The sequence below is a fragment of the Cnephaeus nilssonii genome, assembly GCF_951640355.1.
Source record: "Cnephaeus nilssonii genome assembly, chromosome: 4".
Lineage (NCBI taxonomy): Eukaryota > Metazoa > Chordata > Mammalia > Chiroptera > Vespertilionidae > Cnephaeus > Cnephaeus nilssonii.
In genome coordinates this window covers 24,188,618-24,210,551 of record NC_137075.1, presented here as the reverse complement: position 1 = coordinate 24,210,551, position 21,934 = coordinate 24,188,618, and the positions used below count along the sequence as shown (strand labels likewise).

General features: G+C 38.4%; 1 protein-coding gene across 2 annotated transcripts in view; it reads left to right on the top strand.

Annotated features, from left to right (window-relative positions):
- The window catches only part of AKAP6 (A-kinase anchoring protein 6), a 490,615-nt gene extending 476,665 nt beyond the window's left edge, over positions 1–13,950 (top strand). Inside the window, exons 14-15 of one of the 2 annotated variants that reach the window (XM_079769683.1) lie at positions 4,206–7,404; positions 12,399–13,950. In XM_079769683.1, coding sequence (XP_079625809.1) covers positions 4,206–7,404; positions 12,399–12,403 — 3,204 coding nt within the window. In that variant the 3' untranslated portion in view covers positions 12,404–13,950. Of the gene's footprint in view, positions 1–4,205; positions 7,625–12,398 lie in introns of both variants that reach the window. The other variant, XM_079769682.1, reaches the window with a different exon arrangement.
- Positions 13,951–21,934: the final 7,984 nt, after the last annotated feature.

Here is a 21,934-nt window from a genome sequence, read left to right as displayed (position 1 = left end):
TCTTTGCCCCCTCAAACTGTGGGTCTGCTTTATTCCTTAGGGTAACTATACATATCTTTATTCAATTACAATTAAAACTGTTTATGTTTTTATTTGTTTTTGTTGTATTCTACTTTTCTACAGATAAATCTCTTTCCCAGAGCTTTGCAAATGATATTACTCAATAAACTCCTGGATTTAGAATAAACGGGAATGCAAATTGCAAGACCTCCTATGGTTTTTTCATTCTGAGCACCAAACATTTGAGTGAAATCACAAGAAGAACATCCTGCTCATTTTGTGATTCTTTAGTTTTTCAAAAGATGCAACTTTTTAAAGAAAATTAAAGGAATCTGGATGTAGTTGTATCAAATCTCTGTTGAAGTTGTTTTATAGTGTGCCAGCTTCCTTCATCTCCACTGTTTAGCTGCCAATGTATGTCTTATCTCTTATAAAAGTTCACCTTTTAACTTAAACTTTTAGGAAAATACTAGAAATGCAATCCTGGGAGACCTAACTCAATTAAAAACATACAAGTACAGAAGGAAGTTAATTTGGATATGTGTTACTTGCTGCAGTTGGAATCTTGACTCTTTCCTCCTTGTCCTCTTCCTTGTTCTCCTCCTCTCCTTGTCCTCCTCCTCTTTCTCTTCTTCAGCATCATCATTTCTCCAGCCACTTTTAGTTACTTTCTCTGTATATACGGTGCTAATATAAATAACCTGCTTCCAATAATAATTCTAGTCATTTCTTGAGCAGATCTGTGAGTGTGTGTGTGTGTGTGTGTGTGTGTGTGTGTGTGTGTGTGTAATTACTTATATAAAGCCCTTGGGCTAGGCCAAAATTCTGCACCAGTGAAGCAAGGTTATGAATGAAAGACCCTTGCACAAATTAATTTAATTCAGAGTTACCTCTGGATTTGCAGTTTCTCTATTGGAACTGCATGTACTACTTACCTTACCAGTCTTTTGGGTTCAGTCAGATATTCTCATATTTTGTCTACATCCATTTTTTTTCTATGTGGGGATAAGAAAAGGGAGGCGACTTACCCTCATCCCACCCCCCATTCCTTGGGAACCCAGGCAGCCTGACTGCACAGCTCCCCAGCTCATCCAATTTTGATTTATCACTTTACCAAAGATAGGGACACGTGTGTGTGTGTGTGTGTGTGTGTGTGTGTGTGTGTGTATGTGTGTGTGTGTGTGTGTGTGTGTGTGTGTGTGTGTTTAAGTATCAGACAATTCCTCTAGAAAAATAACAACAAAAATGCTTAATTAGCTTGAACATTATTGACTGCGTTTGGGCTATCTTCAAAGAGAACATTTAACTAAATAAATTTCCTACCAGTTATATTACTCGATTCATATGCCCCTTTTTCGAATACAACTTTTTAGTTAGATAAATATTCTTTCCTCTTGGAAACATTTCCCATGGTTTTGCCCCCAGGATATGTTTTATGTTTGAGGATTAAATCTTGAGGAAATGGAGATCTTTATTGAAAATGTTGACATAATTTAATCCACAAGAGAAAAGAATGAATGAGAGCAGAGTGAGTAGTGCCTTTTTAATATGCAAAGTTTAAAGTCTAAAGTGAACGATTTATTAACAGATCTTGTCAGATATCCCTGGAATTTACATACAAAAAAAAATTCAGAAATTATAATAAATTTAAGAGATTTATAGAAGAGAATTAAGAACAGGAAAAGAAAATATTATATCCAAAAGTTTAATTATTTTCTGTGAAAATTTCCACTCCAATCACCTTATTGAACAAAGGACTTGTTCTTTTAGGTACTGCTGTAAGTTTTATACTTTCTTAGGTTTGCATTTGTAAAGCCAATAAGGCAGCATTTGTCAGAAAATGACTGTGTCACAGAAGATGAGTCCGAGTCTCCGGCACCACTTGGGCTGAGCTCCTGGCACGCATCCAGGTGGCACAATTCCTGCAGCCGTGGGAGCCCCCTGGGTGTGGGGCTCGCATGGGAAATCTGTGCTGCTAAATGTTCGAGTCAACCAGAGGGTTACAAGGAGAGCTCCTTTGAAAGACTAGTTCAGTTATTTATTAGCACTCTCAGAGTATAGTGTCAGCCAAGATAGTATTTGAAATTAATATACTATTTGATTAGACTGATTGATTGTTCCTGCAGCTGAAGATTTTAACATTCATTAGCCATCCTAGCCAGTCATTAGTATTGCCGTTATCAGCAAGCAAAGAATAAACAGAAATTCTAATAAAAATTCATCACAGCGAATGGACTCCATACCTAAGTGAGTGTGATGAGTGCGGTGTGCTAGATTAACTGCTGTAGCATTGGCAGCGGGAAAGATTTCTGTAATAAAATTTAAAAATATCCCTTAATTAATGTTTACTTTGTAACTAGACTCTTTTAAACTTAAGTAGGCTATACAGATAATCTCTTACATATCCAGTATAATAAAGTGCTAATGGGTATTTTATACTTAATGTGTCTGTGTGGTATCCCCTAACTATTCCTTTCAAGAGGATTGAGGACTTAGGAAAGTTCTGCTAATGTTTTGCTGTGAGGCCTTTTTCCCACTCCCAGGAGCAGAGCATTAGGTCCGTTTTTTTCAACCAGGTTGGTAGAGTAAATCTGAATTGTAATGCAAATGTGCTGACCTGTTATACTGTGTGACACCTCCCTTTACCTACCCTGTCATGAATCCCCTGCGGTTTTAAAAGCAAATTGAAAGGAACATGAGAAGGAGAGGAGGAGGTAGGCAGGGAGAACCCTTTATGAATTGACTCAAGGCCACTCCAGAGCAATTGTGTTTGCGTTGAGAATTATAACTACCTATACTGACTGCCCCCTCAGCCCTTCACATGCAGCAGCTCATTCAGTGCTCAGAATTATCTTGAAAGATAGTGCTAGCCCCCTTTAAAAAGTGATGTGAGGAGACTGGTGCTCAGATAATAGGTTAGCAACCTGCCCGCGGCCATGCAGATCTGCAACAAAATCAGCACTGCAGCCTCTCTGCATAGTGCCAGAGCCATGCTCGCCTGCCTGGCTACCTGCACAAGCACAAGCTGAACTGCCAAGTTCTGTCTGAGTTTCTGTCTGTCATTGAACCTGACAGGGCCTGCAGCACCTGTATCACCTCCCTGGGCTCTGGCATGAATCTAGACAGCTGGACAGAAAGTGAGGATGGTGAAGGCTTCAGGACAGAGTCCAAGAGCCAGTTCAATGACTGCTATGTCCCAGAATGTGTCAAGCTCTACCTAAACAGGGTTAAACCCAGGAAGTCCCAGCCAAGATCCAGGGTCCAGCTGTGCAGGCAGAGAGCAGCATAAGAGAGTCTGGGCTACTGCATCCTTGGGAGTCAGGAAAGTCTCCAGGTGGTTGTTATTCTAGGGCTGGAGGAGGGCTAGAAGGGGAGGTTCTTGCCTGTAGGAAATAGGAACAGGACTGAACATAGGGAAACAAGTCAACAAGGACCAAAGTAGAATCTCTGTCAGAGAGAGAGAGGCGGGGAAGAGAGGACTGAGAGAACTGTGATTAAGGCACTGCCCTGGATTACTGGTGCCCGAGACTCAGGATCCAGGAAGATGGGGGTGAGGAAATCAGTCCAGTGTTGCTCATCTTGGGTCTGATTGGGAGCAGGGCCAAATTCTAAAGAGGCATTGCCTCAAAAGGGAAGGTGAGGGCAAAGGAAGACACGCCAGAGACTCTGGAATATGAATGGCTCCACAGGTGGCTACGACTTTATTCTGTTTCCCAGGCAAAAACCGCTTCCAGTGGAGAACCCAGGAACAGAGGCAAGAGGGCTGCACCCTGTGTGGCTGCAGAGAGGCTTCCAGATGGACTGCAGAACTGAGACAGCAGCAGAGCGAACACGCCTCCTGAGATGTCAGAGGCTCTACTCATTTTAACCTTCTTTTACCCGGCAGTTTTATCCTCACACAATCCAAGGTTAAAAATGTAGAAGAATCGATAGGGAATGGTTAATTCCATAAATTACAACTTGACTATAATAATCTTACATTTTAATCTATGTTATTGCCTCCAGTGACAAATTACTATTGATAGAACAGCCTATTTCAATAATTTTGGATGTTATTCCAGAGAGGAATAGAGCTGATAATTATGCTATCTTTCAAATCTATGCTTGGAGCAAATTTCTTTCCTGACTCTTCTAAGAGATTTTGAATGGATAAAATGTTCATGTTTATATTTCCTAATTCTTCTTCCTTTCCTCTCCCTACACAGGAGACTCTGAATGTGATTGATCCTGGCTTGATGGACCTAACTGGGACCAGCGAGGATGCCCTGGAATGGGATGAAACTGATATAAGTAATAAGTTAATTAGTTTGAATGAAGACTCAAATGACCTCAATCAAGAACCCCAACCTGTCATGCCTTCCTTAAAACCTGAAGAGACAGGTAGTGAGGACCCTGGTTATGAAGAAGAGGCAGGTGACTGCGGGGGATCTCAGTATGCCTCAAGTATCACTGCCCCCTCTAGTCCCCACATTTACCAGGTATACAGCCTCCACAATGTGGAACTCTATGATGACAACCACATGCCATTTCTGAAAAACAACCCAACGCTCACCAGCATGACACAGCCTAGTGTTTTGACTAAGAGTCTTAGTAAAGACTCCTCATTCTCATCCACCAAATCTTTGCCAGATCTTCTAGGGAGTTCCAATTTGGTGAAGCCCTGCCCATGCCACGGAGGAGACATGAGCCAGAATTCAGGCAGTGAGAGTGGAATAGTCAGTGAAGGAGACACTGATACCACTACCAACTCTGAGATGTGTTTGCTCAATATGGTAGATGGGTCCCCGAGTAACTCTGAACCTGAACATCTGGAACCACAAATGGGAGATGCCATTAACATGTTAAAGCAAAAATTTAAAGATGAGGAGGAAGCCATGAAGCTTCCAAATAGCTCTCAGTCATCCATTTCACCAGTGGGTTGTGTAAATGGAAAAGTTGGAGATTTAAACAGTGTTATCAAACATACCCCTGATTGTTTGGGAGAAGAATTACAAGGAAAACATGATGTGTTTACATTTTATGATTACTCATACCTCCAAGGCTCAAAACTCAAATTACCAATGATAATGAAGCAGTCACAAAGTGAAAAGGCCTATGTAGAGGATCCCCTGCTCCATGGCTTTTATTTTGATAAAAAGTCCTGCAAATCTAAACATCAGGCTGCAGAGTTACAACCGGATGCACCTCCCCATGAAAGGATTTTAGCAAGTGCATCCCACGAAATAGATCACAGTTCATATACAAGTAGTGATATGGAGAAGACACTCACTGGCATGCAGAATGCCAAACAGCTCGCCCTCCTATCTCATAGTTCATCTGTTGAGTCCCTTTCTCCAGCGGGTGATTTATTTGGACTGGGTATCTTTAAAAATGGCAGTGACAGCCTCCAGCGAAGCACTTCTCTCGAAAGTTGGTTGACATCCTATAAAAGCAATGAAGATCTTTTTAGCTGTCACAGCTCTGGGGACATAAGCGTGAGCAGTGGCTCAGTTGGTGAATTGAGTAAAAGGACATTAGATCTCCTGAATCGTTTGGAGAATATCCAGAGTCCCTCAGAGCAAAAGATAAAGCGGAGTGTTTCCGATATCACTCTTCAAAGCAGTTCCCAAAAGATGTCTTTTACTGGCCAGCTGTCACTGGACTTAGCATCTTCCATCAATGAAGACTCACCAGCATCTCTTACAGAACTTAGCAGCAGTGATGAGCTCTCTCTTTGCTCAGAGGATATTGTGTTACACAAGAACAAGATCCCAGAATCAAATGCGTCATTCAGGAAGCGCCTGACTCATTCGGTGGCTGATGAAAGCGACGTCAATGTCAGCATGATCGTTAACGTCTCTTGCACCTCTGCTTGCACTGATGATGAAGATGACAGTGACCTCCTCTCCAGCTCTACCCTCACCTTGACAGAAGAAGAGCTGTGCCTCAAAGATGAGGATGATGACTCCAGTATTGCAACGGACGACGAAATTTATGAAGAGTGCAACTTGATGTCAGGGCTGGACTATATAAAGAATGAGCTGCACACCTGGATTAGGCCCAAGCTTCCCTTGACGAGAGATAAGAGAAGGTGTCATCTCAGTGATGAAATAAGGGGCAGTAAGGATATAAGTAGTAGTGAGATGACCAATCCCTCTGATACCCTCAACATTAAGGCCCTTCTAAATGGCTCCATAAAACATCTCTCTGAAAATAATGGAAACAGTAAGAATTTACCCCACACCCATGAGTTAGGAACAAAGGGTGAAAATAAGAAAAATATTTTCAAAGTCAGTAAAGATCCATATGTGGCTGATGTGGAAAATGGCAATGTCGAAAGTACTCCAGAGAGACAGGAGGACAAACTTAATGAGATTTCACAGGAATCAGAAAATCTTGGTTCAGCCAGGAAGAGGATTTCAGAGAGTGAGCATTGTAAGTGCGAAGCATCTATGGATAGCTCAGATGATTCAAACACTGCTGGAAAAGAATCTGTCTCCCAGACGGTTAGACATCTTCCAAAGAAATGTCAAAACCACCACCATTTTGAAAATCAAATGGCTGCTTCTACTCCCCCTGAGAAGTCTTGCCCAGAACTGCCTTTAGAAACGAGAGTCATCAATAGACAGGACTCTGATGTACTGAAATCTTCATGTGATGATGCACTAAGTATGGCTGGAAAATCTGCTGGCTGCTGCCTAGAACTTGAACAAAATGAAACAGAGGAAAATGCCTCTATCGGTGACAACATTTCCTGTTGTGGCTGTGAGTCGGGTGTTTTCCATCAAAAAGATGCCGAAGATTGTTCAGTACATGACTTTGTTAAGGAAATCATTGGCATGGCTTCAACTGCCCTAAAAAGTAAATCTCAACCTGAAAATGAGGCAGCCGCTCCTACTTCATTGACTCAAATCAAGGAGAAAGTGTTAGAACATTCTCACCGGCCCATCCAGCTGAGAAAAGGGGACTTTTATTCCTACTTATCTCTCTCATCGCATGACAGTGATTGTGGGGAGGTCACCAACTACATAGAAGAGAAGAGCAACACTCCTTTGCCTCTGGACATGACTGACTCTGGCCTGGAAGACAGGGAAGACATTGAATGCTTCTTTGAGGCCTGTGCTGAGGATGACCCTGATGGAGACGAGCCCTGTGCGTCCGGCCCTCCTCCAGATGGGCGGGCAGGCCACCGGGAGGCTGCAGTGCCAACCCAAGCAGCCGCGGGCTCTTCTGGGCGCAGTGACAATTCTCTCTCAGCCGACGATGCAGACATGGTGGCTCTTGCAAGTCCCCCCCCTCAGAAAGGATCTGACATTGGAGAGGAAGTGGATGGTTTACCCCAAGCTTCCACTGTCTGTGGAGAAAGCTCACAGTCAGCTACTCCTCCAGGGCTGGGCCGTGAAAAAGAACGCTCAGAAAACCCAGGTGAGTCTGGAATGCCAGAGGAACATAAGGCTGCTTCCGCCAACTCGAGAGTCCCGGGGCTCTCCTCAAAGGCAAAGCAGCCCAAAGACAAGGCTGCACTGCTTCCCAGCCCCAAAAGTTTGACCTGTGAAGATCTCCTAAGTCTTGATGAAGAACGGCATAGAAATATGCATAGGTAGAATGTAACCTTCTCCAAGCATGAAAATCATCTCATTGAAAGGTACGTATAGTTCTCATGTTTTTAATGCATATTCAATATATTTTAGCATATATATATATAAACTCATATCACATATATATAAATTCATTATATCATTATATATATATATATATATATATATATATATATATATATATATATACACACATATAATATGAGTTTGAGTCAACAAAGCCACGATGGGAGAAAAGACGAGTTAGAATGACTGGTCATGGCAGATATTTATCTGCAGAGGACATTTAGGTGGAAGAAATACTCCCCACAATGCAAGCAACTGTGAAGCAAAAGGGGGGAAAACAGTCACAAATGACATTTTTAGTGACATGAACTTGTTACATCATTCTGGCAAGAAGAAGACAAAATTTGAGGAAGTAGCTGAATAATTTGGGGCCTTGAGTTCTTCCACTGAGGGAGGAAAAATGGTTCTCCAAGTTGCAGTTACACCCTCTGACCAAGACCCAAGCACAGTGACCACTCCCCCTCTCGGGGTCCTGCACCAGAGCTGCCAGCTTCCTTCAGGGCCTGAAGATGAGCCAGGATTAGGCTAAAGGCTGTGTCTCCTGATCTGGGCCTTCCTTGTATGCTTCTGTCTAAAGTAACTGTCATCACATTTACTTCCCCCGTGGAAGGCTGTGCTGGCACAGCTCCTAATCACGGCCAAGTCTGAGGACTCACACAGGAGGGGAAGGTTGATGTTAAAGAAGCGGCTTTTATTTATCCACACAGACCGAGAACAGGCCCAGAAAGCCAATGCAGAAAGAATAAGCAACAAGTTAACGGTGTTTTGATTAAAACAGAATTTTTGAATTTTGCCTGAAGGTGACAGACTAATTTCCATCAAATTTTTAAAGAAAGTCGTTCCACTCTTTATGGTTAATAAGACAGCTATTGATTGATCATTCCGAGATGGTGATACAGTTCTAAAAGTAACACAAAAACGCTGTTGCTTCCCATGTCTAAGCCCCAGTGAGGAATATACTCTCTCAATCAAGTTTCAAGAACATTTGGGCTTTTGAATATGAGAGTTGTGTTTTATCAGTGTGAGGTGCCAAGTGCCATCGCCACCCCCACTCCTGCAGCTTAATGTCGTAACCTAAACTTGTGCTATAGGAAATGAATTACAGAAGCAATCTACCCTAATTTGTTAACTTATTCAAATAACAGTTATTATACTTAACTATGCTAAAGATTATCTTTTTTGTGGCAGATTGTTTATTTTTTGATGAGCCTAATTACTGATTTTCTAAAAGTAATTTACATTTATTACAAATACATCTTTTAAAATGTGACAGATAAATGTTGTTCCCATAATGTATTATGAAAAAAGTTACTATTTAAAAACACATTATTTAATTTGAAAGATGAATGGCAAACATCATTATTTTTTTCCCCTGCAACACCTGTGCCCTAGGCTCATTAAAATGTGTGATTCTGTGGAGAGCTGCTAGAAATGAGGAGTGCAAGGGGGAATCTATACCATATATACACCCTAAAAATAAACTCGGCATGCAAAATTGGAGAAAGGCATCCTACTTACTAATATAGCTCAACTAATTTTCCATGTTTCAGACTCTTTACAATTGGCTGCAAATGAGAACAAAAGTGGGAGCGAGAGAAATGTATTTCTGTGAAAGACGGCCACCCTGTAATCACATTCTCCATCAGTGTGCAGCGCAACTGACCACTGCAGGAGAGGGACCGCAACTCCATCAGCTACTTCCAAACCAGTTCTGGGAGAATTAGTTGTACTGCTGGCTCAGCCAACCTCCACAGAAGGGCTGGTAGAGCCTGGCTGACTTTTATTCTCCCAGAAGGGATAAAGGCTGGGAAGCCACACCCCTTTGAGTATGACATCATGTGACCGTGACCCTCAAGTCACCAGTCATGCTGATCCAGAGCGGGAGAAGCTCAGGCACTGGAGAAACTCCGGGATGCATCCTCCCTTTTGACATCCTGGGCATTGCTTCTCTCCCTGACCTGGACACGGAATTGACGTGAAATGTAAACGAGGAGCAGCTCCATCTTTAGACCTGGGGAAGTGCATGTGCTGATGGGTCTGTGTGACCCTCACATTCTGCAGGCAGGGACCGTGTAAAACAATCTGCCAGCCTGCCTGCCAGTCAACAATATTTTGTTGAGCCCCGGCGACGCGATGCCTGGCCCTGTCCCAAGCAATGGGGAAACAGCCAGGTTTTACTCTACAGATCTCACACCGCCCCCCATGTGACTCGTTATCAGCCTAGGGCCATTCAAATGGCCATATTTACAAGTCCTATCCATTTTTTTTCAGAAGCATGTACACAGAGCATCTGGATACCTACATTTTCCACTAGTCATTAGCATGTGTACCTGGGTATAAAGATTTACTTATTGTTAGAATACTACCAACCAGGACAAGTTAATCTCAAAATCTTGACATGATTTCAGTGTTCAATGTCAGGAATGAATAGTAAAATGTTTTGGTAAACACAGGGTTTCATGCCTATAAAAGCTTAACTGTTGTCATTGTTCTTCCTACAAGATTCAAAAGAGCAAAAGAAAAAGCTCTACTTTTCAAGCCATTTGAACACTATCAATTGAATACTATCAGGATACTAAAACTTACCAAATTTAACTTTCAGTTTTTTTGTTTTTTTTTAGAAATAAGTTCTCAGATGATGAAATTATTATGGCACCTGGAAGAGCTATAATTGATAATAATAGCAATACAATTTGCAACTGTAACATTTCCTTCCAAAAAATTTTGAAGAGTTTTCTCCGTTACTGTGTTCGAATTAAAACCCACTGAAACTATGGGAGAAGTTTTGACATGATCTAACACAGTAGGCATTTGCACCAATTTTTAGGCACACTGCTGTGCGTTTCACTATTTTCATTTCTATGTCATGTTTCTATAAAAATAGATAGGTAAATTACATCAAATCACATCAAAAAGGTAACTGAATAGATCCAGATATTCCTGCCTAATTCGGAGAAAGAAATAATGTATGTGTGGAGTGCCTCCCAGGACCTGCCTGGGAGATGTACTTTGCACTAATCTTTTTGCTGTATTCTGACAGTTATTTCTTCATAATCCTCATCATAAGCCTCCGATATTTGGTGAATGATTTAACCCTAAACTTTATGCAGGATGAATCCTGTGGTATAAAAATTTAAGCCATCCCATGCAGCCAGTCTGCTCAAGTGTACACGTGTGCAGTAAAAAGTGCTGCTGCTCAGTTTTCACAAACGGAGGAAGCTGTAAGAGCACACTGTTCTCATGTATGCGCCACACATTTTCATCCTACTAATCGGATTGACATACGTGTTTAATGTGATCCAAAGCTGGCCAAGCAGGTTTAAGAGACTACTCTTGGTGACAGTACATTCATTTTTCACTAAACAGCACAGGTGTAATTTTATCAAATTTACCTTTGAAATCACTTCAATAAATCAAGGTTCTGGTGTATGTGAAGTATTTTTAAAAATTATCCAGCACTTCTGAATAACTAGGTTTGTCACGATAAAAAATGAAGGTTTTATTGGGCATCACCCATCTCACACACACACACACACACACACACACACACACACACACACACCCCAGATCTGTGTCTCAGCCAATTTGGCCTGTTCCTTTCTAAGCCGGCCAAGTTGAAAGAAAGAATTGATTACCCAGAGAGAATTTAAATACCAGCACTTAGTACGATCAGATTTGCCTTACCTGAGGATTCACTACTCAGTGACCAGATTTCAAATGACTCATGTCCTCAGCATTTGAACAATGCACTATGCTCTTGCTTGAGTTACTGCATTATTTTACTCTACCAAATTTTATCCCATCTGTTCTTGTCTGTCTCTCCCTGTTCTTAAACTTGCCTTCTCTCCCAGATTTCCTGTGGCTCTAGCCAAGCTATATTAGCTAGATATTTTCTGGCTCTTAAACAGGTTGTAAGGTTTTCGAGAAAGAGCAAGACAAAGAAAAGGAATGTGTAGTTCTAAAAGGACAATAAAGCAACCTGACATCAGAATTCAGAACTCAAACCCAGACAAGCAAAAGCCTGCTTTATTTGATCCGACGACCTTAAGTAATTGCATCCTGCATTGCCTAAACCTGGAATTTATTTGTTCCTCACATTCGATAGGTTGCTTTGAGTCACTTAAAAATAGGCGGAACCAACTGAGTTTGAAAGTGTATCAGAGCCATGAGATGCACAGAAATACTCGAGTCATTCTCATTTGTACAATGTTGTCTGCACCTTCAATGAAATGCATTCGTATTTGAACTAGAAGCCCCAGTTATACCCTTTCACAGGAAGGGGCTGAAACATGTGGAATTATCACAATGTTATGAATATTTCACCACTATATAATAGTGGAATTGTGCAAATCCATTGTCACACATGCAGTCTCACTGGAGGAAGGATGAATGACTAGTCGTCAATACTTTGCTGGTTCACTTGGCATTGGCAGCCTCAGGTTTTCGTGGAGAGTTGAGGCTCCCTGGAGTGTTTGAAACTGAGTACACAAGCAAATGGTATATGAGATCCAGAGGAAAAGTCAAACTTGATGATTTTTCTTTAAAACCATGTCTTAAAAAATGTATTTTTCTCATTGATTCCGAAACATTTTTATCAGTAATGTGAAACTGGGGCTATTAAAATCACTTTAATTTATGTATCCTTTTATTTCAGAACATTAACAGTCCCAAAATGGCAGCCTTCAATGATCCCTCGAAGGTGTGGGTTTTACAGATGAAGCAGACGTTTCTGAAACCTGTTTTTGTTTCTTGTAGATTAGCCCGGCTGCAGCTCAGGGGTGGCCTCACACTCCCACCCCGGACGGGTGTCCGTTCCATCCCATCACTGCCGTTTGTTACACTGACCTCTCCCAGGACGATGCTTCCTTCCCAGTGCGGTTTGTCCACATGGCCTTGTGACCCTGACGTGTGCGCTGGCTCTCTCTAGGTGACTCTGAAGCTCAGCAAGCTGCTTGTTCTCCCATGGATTCCTGTCCCAAGCTACCTCTACCACCCCCGTCGCCAGCAAGACTTTCGTTTGCCTTGTCCCCTCCCCATCTGCTCTTTAAAGCTCTGCAGCTCACCAATTTGATGGTCCATTAAATTCACCTGTCTGGAATGAGCCCCTGCCAGTACTTGACCAAGTTCATGTTTCAATAGGAAATTTCTTTGTAATGGTACGATGCCTATGTTTATTGAAAGAATTTTACCTAAAGGGGCGGCATTTGATTTGATTGCAGCATAGAGAAGAAACACTGGCTTTTCTTTCAAAATTAAGCAATTATTAAAAGCTCCACTTTATTTATTTTAAAATAATCATCTATGCAGCACTTCAAGAAACAACTAAATAGTGTTGTATATTATAGACTGGTGACATTCTATTAAATTATGTACAACATTTTTGCTTTTCTTTATGCTTCTTGAGGTGGTAATGAGAAAAAAAAGTTTTTTTAAAAAAGTGTGCCTTGCTGTATTTCTTATACCATTTATTAGAAAGCTGCTTTCATGGTAAAATTAGGTTGGTTTAAAAGGAGGAAATAGCAAGGTTAAGATGTGTGAATAATTTCTGTACATATGTATAACCAAGTACAAACATTGATGTATAATGACAGTATAAAATGCTTTCATGTTTGCAATGTCTAGTGGTGTGGAAAATATAAGCCTTAAATCTATTAGATTGCATGGTAATTAAAATTGGCATAATAAACATAGATTATTAGGGGAAAAGGAAAATTAGTGATCTCTTCTACCTGTGTTCTTTACCAAATTATCGCATCTGGACTGGAACAAATATTACATATAGCCGCTTCCAAAATATCTTCTATATTGCATAAGAGGCTTAAAATTACTTAAACTAAAAACTACACAATGGAGCCATCACAATTTTCAAGATTCTTCTGATCACTATACAGAGCTTGGAACACTAATGATTTACTTCCAGTTCCCCTAAACCAGTAAAATTATATCCTAGATTTTTTTATTTCTACTTATCATTAATGGTTTTAATGTTGGCTTTCAGGATACCTAGTACATCTTATATTTATTTTATATATTTTTTGAATGGATTTTATAGAAAGATGGTAGAAAAGTATAGAAAATTTGACTATTCCTTTTATTTAAATTATAGATTTCAAGTGTATTTATTTTGTGTAAAAGAAGTTAGCTAAAAATATTCTGTTTGGTCTTTACTGCTCTTGTGAAAGGCAGTTTCTAATTTTATCCTAACACCTACTCAAGTGCCTGACACAGTAGGTATTCAATAAAAAATTTGTTGAATTGAAATATTGAATTAGGTAATAGGATGACATTTATCTTTTCATTTTGAGAAATGTACACTAACACATGTAAACTAGAAAAAGACCTAATGCAGTTAGAAAATCACATGTACTATATGATCAATTTATACCAAATTTCAAAAAGAAATAATGTGTGGATTCATATAGTCACAGAAATGACCATCATTCTTTCAATTGATAGTTCATTAACACCGTTTAACTGCAAGGCACTATTCTAGATGCAGGGGATGCAATGATGACTGAACAAAGGCCCTGCCCTCAGGAGACTTCCCTACATATGGATGAAGTGAGCACACAAACAAGACTCAGGAGTGGTCCTGCAGGTGAGGAAAAGAGCAAAGAGGTGAATGAGGTACAAAGACGGAAGCAGCAATGAAGGACAGGGAGGAAGAAAAGGGCTAGAAGAGAGCAGAAAGTGAGATAGTAGAAAATTAGTGACGCTTAGTGCAGGGGTAGTAGGAGAAATGGTAAGTTGGGAGACTTAATGAAGGGTCTTTTAAAAAGTTATGATGGACCTTTGTATGTGCTATGCTAGGCAGTAAGGAAATTCTGTCATTTTTGTTTTGCGCCTGATATTGCTTATCACTAAAACTTTATTAGTAGCACACCAAGAACATTTAAAAAGAGTAGCCTGTAATTCTAACAGTTTAATAGCTACTTGTATTTTTATGCCCCTTCTAATCTTTTCCATGCATATTTCTAAAGTGATGAATCATTCTAGACTTTTGAATGGATAGTAATTCATTCACAAGGGGTTTTAGGCAGACATTTAGTTGCAGCGTTCAAGGTGATTACAGGGGAAGATATTAGAGATAAGTGTCTCATTAGGAGGTAGCTGTAGAAAATAAGCTAGTCTTGAGAAGATCACAGGGAGAGTGGCCTGGGATGTAGAGAAAAAAGTCCTAGTGTTCGAAATCCCTAAGAGCATTCTGGATTTCCTTTGAGGTGTGCTATAATTTTACACACTGAGACAACCTAAGTTTTCTTTGGGTACTAACTGATGCCAAGTCTGCATCTCTTAGTAAAACATTCAAAGAACAAACAGACGATGATGTTTTACTTACCTGTGATATGCTCATTGAAGACATTGAGGTATTGAAAATATTTGTTTATTAATCATCTATTTAGTTTTAACACTGAATTTGTAGGATGATTTTCAGGTTTAGGGTACAATGCTTTGTCAGGTTGGAAAGGATGGAATAGCCTCAATTTCTTGCTCTATTTAGGTGCTACCTTCTTAGTTACTCTTGAATGGTCACATCAACTCTGCCTACACACTTCCAGAGATTTATCATCTGCTAAGGCAAGCATGTGTCTCTATTAAGAAGCTATTTCTTGGGTTGCTAAAATCTGCATAGTGCCCCCCTACCCACCTTTAATTTTGTTCACTGGTCTTAATTCTTTCCTGCTAAGCTGCCCTAGAATTTCTACCCCTTATTTTTCATGGTAACCCTGGAGATAATTGAGACCAGTTACTCATCCTCTTCCAGCTGCTATGATTTCTGTTCTATAATTCCCTCAACAGCCCTTCATATGCCATGATTTTCATCTATTTCAACCTGACTAATGTTAGCAGACAGAATCCTTGAAACTGAGGAGCTGTCTTCATCATCATACATGTAGAAAAGTATCTGAACATTTAAATGGTAAGTTTTCTCTAAAAATATATTAAGATATGTTTATTCTATTATTGTAAAAATAAATAAGTAAATAAATAAATAAGCAAATAAATAAGAATCCATTACTTCCTTCAGTGGCCCCAGTCAAGTGCCAGAGTTATCTTGAATGCTTACCTTACAGCAAATCCAAACCCAACCTGTTTCCTTATAAAGCAGGGTCCCCCTTCCATTCATTCATTCAGTCATTCAACAAACGTTCATTGAGTGGCTACTTGTGTGAGGCACTGTGTTTGGCATTAGAGATACAAAGGCTACGAAAACGTGGTCGCTGCCTACAAAGGTTTACAGTTTTTCTTGTGAAAGTGCCTTTCATGTCCTCGAATAGAGTGATTTCTCCAAATTAAATGATGACCCATTAATTTTGTTTTCTATCTAGTTTCTCTACATTTTAAAAACTCTAGTGAGCAAAATGGTATGCAGAATTATGTGGCTCTGACTGCTAGAAGTAGTGTTTTTGTATTTGAAAGTTTTAATAACGGAAAAATATTTCAGGTTTTTGGTCACTTAACAAATACGTGTTTTATGCAACAACAGAACAATCTAAATTCAGGGCTGAGAAGTTAAGTTTGATGATTTTGTTGTGTTTGTTCTGTGCAGCTTAGAAATTTTACCCATGCTATAATTCCAGGAAATAAATTAACTGAAAATTAGAAAACAGACTGAAATGATTTGGCTATTTTTTATAAGTCAAATTATTTTCATTTCCAATGAAATTGGTATTATTTTAGAATTTTACTGAATATACTATATATTTCAAATTTATTTTAACTTGAACCAACTAAATTTACAACTATGTCTTTTTTCCCATATATACATTTCCAATTTTTATTTTGAATGATTTTAGACCTATATACTGGTAAAGGTTGAATGAGTAGTACAACAATATTTGCATACTCATCAGTCAGATTCATTTATTGCTACTCTTTTACCACATTTGCTTCATCTCTGTAGACACACACTCTCACATACACACTTTTTTATGTGATTGAACTATTTGAAAATAAATTGCAAATCAGAACACTTTGTCTCTAAATACTTCAGCATATATCATCTAAGAACAAGGGCATTATTCTGTTAAATCCACAGTACCATCCTCATGGCAAGAAATGTAACTTTGGTACAATAACATTTGATAATTCTTATTCAGATACCTTAATAATACCCTTTTAAAGTTGTTTTTGTTTTAATCTATGATTCAAGCAAAGACCACACATTGCTTTTAGGTTTTGTCTTTTTACTTCTGAACAGTGTCTCTGCACTTTAATTTTTCTTTGGTCCTTCATAACTGACATTTCTGAAGCATCCAGGCCAGGTTTATAGAATGACCCACAATCAGGCTGTGTCTAGTTGTTTTCTCATTATTCAACGCAGGGTAAACTTCTTTGTCAAGTATAGCACATAGGTGATGTATTCAATAACTACTCTTTAATGAAGAGTGAATGACTCATTGACATTCTTGATATGTCTCGAGGTTCACAACTTACTCTTATAACTCATGTTTCATTAATCGAAGGCAGGGTCAGCAAACTACAGTTTGTCAGTCAAATCTAGCCTACTGCTTAATTTTTGTTTAAGCTCTGAGCTAAGAATGGTTTTTACATTTTTAAATTATTGAAAAAAAATGGAAGGAATATTTCATAACATAAAAATTATATAATATTCAAATGTCAGTGTCATTAATAAAGTTTTATTGGAACACAGCCACACCTATTTGTTTACATATTATCTATGGCTGCTTTGCACTGTAACTGCAGAGTTAAATAATTGTGACAGAGTCCATATAGACTGCAAAGCATAAAATATTTCTATTTTGCCCGTGACAGAAAGAGTTTTCCCATATCTGGTTTATGGTATTCTAAATTCTGACACCGTTTTCTTAGAGGTAGATAGGTTTCCATTTGCAAAATCAACGTAACATATTAGCACCTGTAATAGTTATGTTTTGCTTTCTATATATTGAGTTGGCAATTTCTGTTTCATGTTACCTTAGTAAAATAAAGTGTGCTTTGTTTCATAAACTTAAAGGTTGTTCCCCATCCACAGTTGGTTTAAGGATTTAAATTTAGTTTACTTAGTACAGCATGGCTTTGATTGATTTTGAGGGTTAGTCAATTACAGACTAAGTCATTTGTTCAATCAAAACCATCAGGAAAATTGACACAACCTAAATTCACTTCAATTCGCCAATAAAATGGAATTCTTTCTCTAAGTGTTTTTCTAAAGCAGTCCAATGAAATTTAAATTCAGGCCATTTCAAAGCCAGTTTTTCAAATGTATTTTTCAACACAGAGGCAAAACCTTGATCAAAGATTGTTTAAGATACACTTTCATTTTGTAAGTCTTAGTCACAAATAATCTGAATTTGCCAAGGAAATCAGTACTTTTCACAGACCCTGCTGTGGCCACAGGTGGGCCCCCTTACTGAGTAGATGTTCAGAAGGTAACAGGCTTCCACCTTTTTCCCTAGTTGATCTTTGACAGCACTACCATTCCCCCCGCCACGTGCCTAGAGAGGGGACACTCCCGGAAGGCATTTAGCCACTTCCACCTCCTTAAAGAGCAACAACACACCTTCCGTATAACAATGCCTATTAATATGAGGCTTTTCATGTATTTGCGTTTTCAGAGTAAAATAACAAAACGATGTGTGCAAGTCATCCCCACAATACTGAGGTTTCTGTGGCAAAGGCGTTTTGCCAGCACCTTGAGATCATTCTGACTCTTGAGTAATGGGCCCTCACCAAGGGAGACAATATGCAAAGAGTATCGTACCTGTGTCTTCAAGTACACCTGGGCCTGCATAAAGCAACCTTTCTGTCTCTCTTCTGTTTCAACACAAGCAACTTGGAAGATGTTCACATGTGTGAGACATTTCCCAGCTTTTGCCAAACATCAATAACAATTTCCAGTGAGGGAAGACTCATGGAGGGGATCTTACTGCCCCGGATGGAGTGGCATTATTCAATGGGCAACTTTGATGCCAGTCTAATTCACACTTCAACAAAAAATCTTTCCTGAATACTGGCACTTTATTATTGGTTGCACATCACGTGTGACATTGTATTTTAGAACCACAGTAAACCCTCGATTTTTCAGACCTTGATTTAACGGACCTTGGATTTAATGGACAAAATTTCTGGTTCGTATGCCATATGTGAAAATTAACACCCTGTTAATTTTAAGATGCTTTAAGCCAAGATTTGCTGATCTTTAAATTAACAGATTATTTTCTATTTTGTTATTAATTCACTGCTATTTTTAACAAATTTTAGCAAATAGGCCATACGTTGGAAAAAATATTGTAGTAATTTCGCCGACATTAATAAATATCTACAAGTAGAGTCCGCATATTTAAATCCAAGAATCACCACTCGTAAACAATGTTTGGTGAATGATTAGCACGTGATCACATCCCAGTGCAGGGTAATTAGTTCTGTTGTCACATGGCATGGCTTTCTGCAGCAGTTTTAACCTGTGCCAGCAATTTTCCCAGGACATGTGCTAACCCCGCCCCAGCTGTGTGCATTTGTCTCCTCACCATGACCGGTGAATGCATGCATTTACTAAACCTATTCAGTATAAATTTAATTACAGTAATACATGTAGAAAACCTTTCTGTGAAATTAAATTTTTTATACTTATTTTTAATTACACAAACATGTCTACATAATTAAAAACAGGTAAATTAACTAATTTAAAGTACACATTCAGAAAACCTACTTTATAATATAATGCACTTTCAGCTTTAAGACACACCCTCGCCCGAATTAGTCTGTTATGTAGAGGTTTTGCTGCTCTGACGCTGAGGCTTGTAGTGAATGGAAGTGCCCCGAACCTGGAAAGCTCTTCCAAAGAACAGGAGCACCAACAGCCCTGGGCATGGACGTACAGCCCCAGACGTTCCACAACCAGGAAGAGCTCCGTCTCTCTGGTGAGTACGTTCTTCAGAAAATTCAAATGTAAAATGCAACAGAACTTGGCCTCACGTTAACAGTGGAGAAAAGGCTGATTCTGATGATCTGGCCCAGGTAACTTCACCCCCGCTGACTAAAGAGGCATACTCTGTGGAACATCAGATTTTCCCAAACGGAAACAGAGCCTTCTGTGTCTCTCTACTAGGTATTGTGGCACTGCTTTCCCCCTTCTTCATTTACTTATGGGGAATTTGGACTAGGATTACCAGGTGTGAAATTTGGTGTGTTTTTTTCACACCATCAAGACATGTAGTAATATGCTTATTAATTTATATATTTAATATTTTTAAATTAATAAATATACAATTTGATAAGAAATGACACTAAAATTATGAAAACATTTCTTTGTCCTCACACTTAACCTATCATTAAAAAACAAAACACCCGACTCCCTATAAACAATGGTCCATAACAGGCATACAACAAGTATTATTTGGCAAATTTTATTCAAGAACTAAAATGATTGAAGGCATTCAGAATATAAAAAATGCATACAATCCTCTTTAAGCCCCAATATTTTCTAATCACTGGCTTATGAAAAATTCTCTAAGATTTATAGAATTAGTCTGGTTCTATTAGTTGATCAAGTTACTTACACTTCAATTCAAAACAAATAATTCCCTCTGTGTGTGCATGTTTGCTTGCTTGCAAATATGTTTCATTTATTTTAAAGTGTCTTTTTATATAAAAAAATCCAAGTTTCTAAAATTTATCTCGTCATTAAAATAGTGTGAAAATCAAATCAGTCTTCATAGTGGTGCTCTTATCCCTGCTGATCTCAATTGACTGATGATGCTTTTACAAGGTTTTGTAAAATGAAAATTCCTTAACTGTTCAGGAAGCAATTTTTGTACATGGACAGGATTTGCCTCTCTTCTAACTATTTTTTTTATCAGTGTTTTAAGTTCAGGCTTATTCTCCTACCAATGATGTCTTTCCATGCAAACTATATATAAAAATATTTTTTTAGAAAGTAAAATGGCTGATTATTTACAGGTTAAGAGGTATTTTTATAGGAAGGAGATAATATTTAATGGGTAATTGTTTTTTAAATGAAAAGAACAAACTCTCATTGATTCAGGATTATTGAATACCAGAATATTCTTGTTCCCTTAAGAATCTCATTAAGTCACCTGTGACTTAATGGCAACTCAAACATTTTTAAACAAAATTGAATCTTTGATGATGTGGCCTCACTATAGTAATTACCAATTATTGTATGATAAGAAAGTAAGTTATAGGAAATCGGGCTAAATCAATAAACACACTTTGGATATTATTTTAAGAATTAATCTAAATAATAAAATGAATCATGATTCAATACTCTATAATTGGTGATACCCATTTTACCAATGGGCTAGAGAGGTAGCTGGTTATTAATTGCTTCCTTTTCATAAAAGCAGAGTGTGTAGGAATAAAAGCTGTTTTAGAAACTCATTTTCTATCTAGATAAATAAGGGTTATTTTAGTGTTCACATACATTGCTAAATTCCCTGTCTGAACATGTAAATCATGCCAAAACTGAAGAAAGGACTTTCATTTTTGAAAGTATTTCTCATAATAATTCTATAGGAAAAAATGATAGCTAAATTAGCACCTGAAAAAGGCCAAAGAAAATTATACTGTATATAATTATGCCTCATTATGACCTCTGCACATTTTCCAGAGAAGTTAGGCATTAAAAACACACACAACAGTAATACCTTAAAGGTCAGAGTCTGATGAAAGAAAAATGCAATAGTTAATTATGAAGGACAAGATTAATGCCCTAGTAGAAACATACTTGTGTGTGTGTTTTTTGTGTATTTTAAATTTTTATTTTTGATAGCACTTTTCCATACTTGTTTGAAAGATACTATGTTGAGTTTTTTAAAATGCCTAATATGGGAAATTATAAGAAAAAGTAAAACCCAATATTAGTAACAAAATATGAAATGGTACACATGCATAGTATATATTCTCTAACACTTGCACATGCATATTATTATTCTTTTTCACAAAACAATAATTTCTATATTTATTTAATATATTTTTCAATTATAGTTTACATTTAATATTATTTTGTACTAGTGACCCAGTGCAGAGATTCATGCACATTGAAAGGAAATTAATTACAAGAAATATTTTAATATTGCTATCCACCCTTTCTCTATATTAGAAGTGTCAACCAAATTCACGATCGACAATGACAGATCAAAACACACGTGTGATTGGCACCATGAGAGCTTTATATGTATTGCCCATGCACGAGTCAACTTAGCCTTTTATGTATATAGAATAAACTTGCTTAATTAAACCTGCTTTCTGATGTAGCTAAACTTTTTTCAGCCTAGTGAAGCACCCCAACTTCTCTTTCAGGTAAT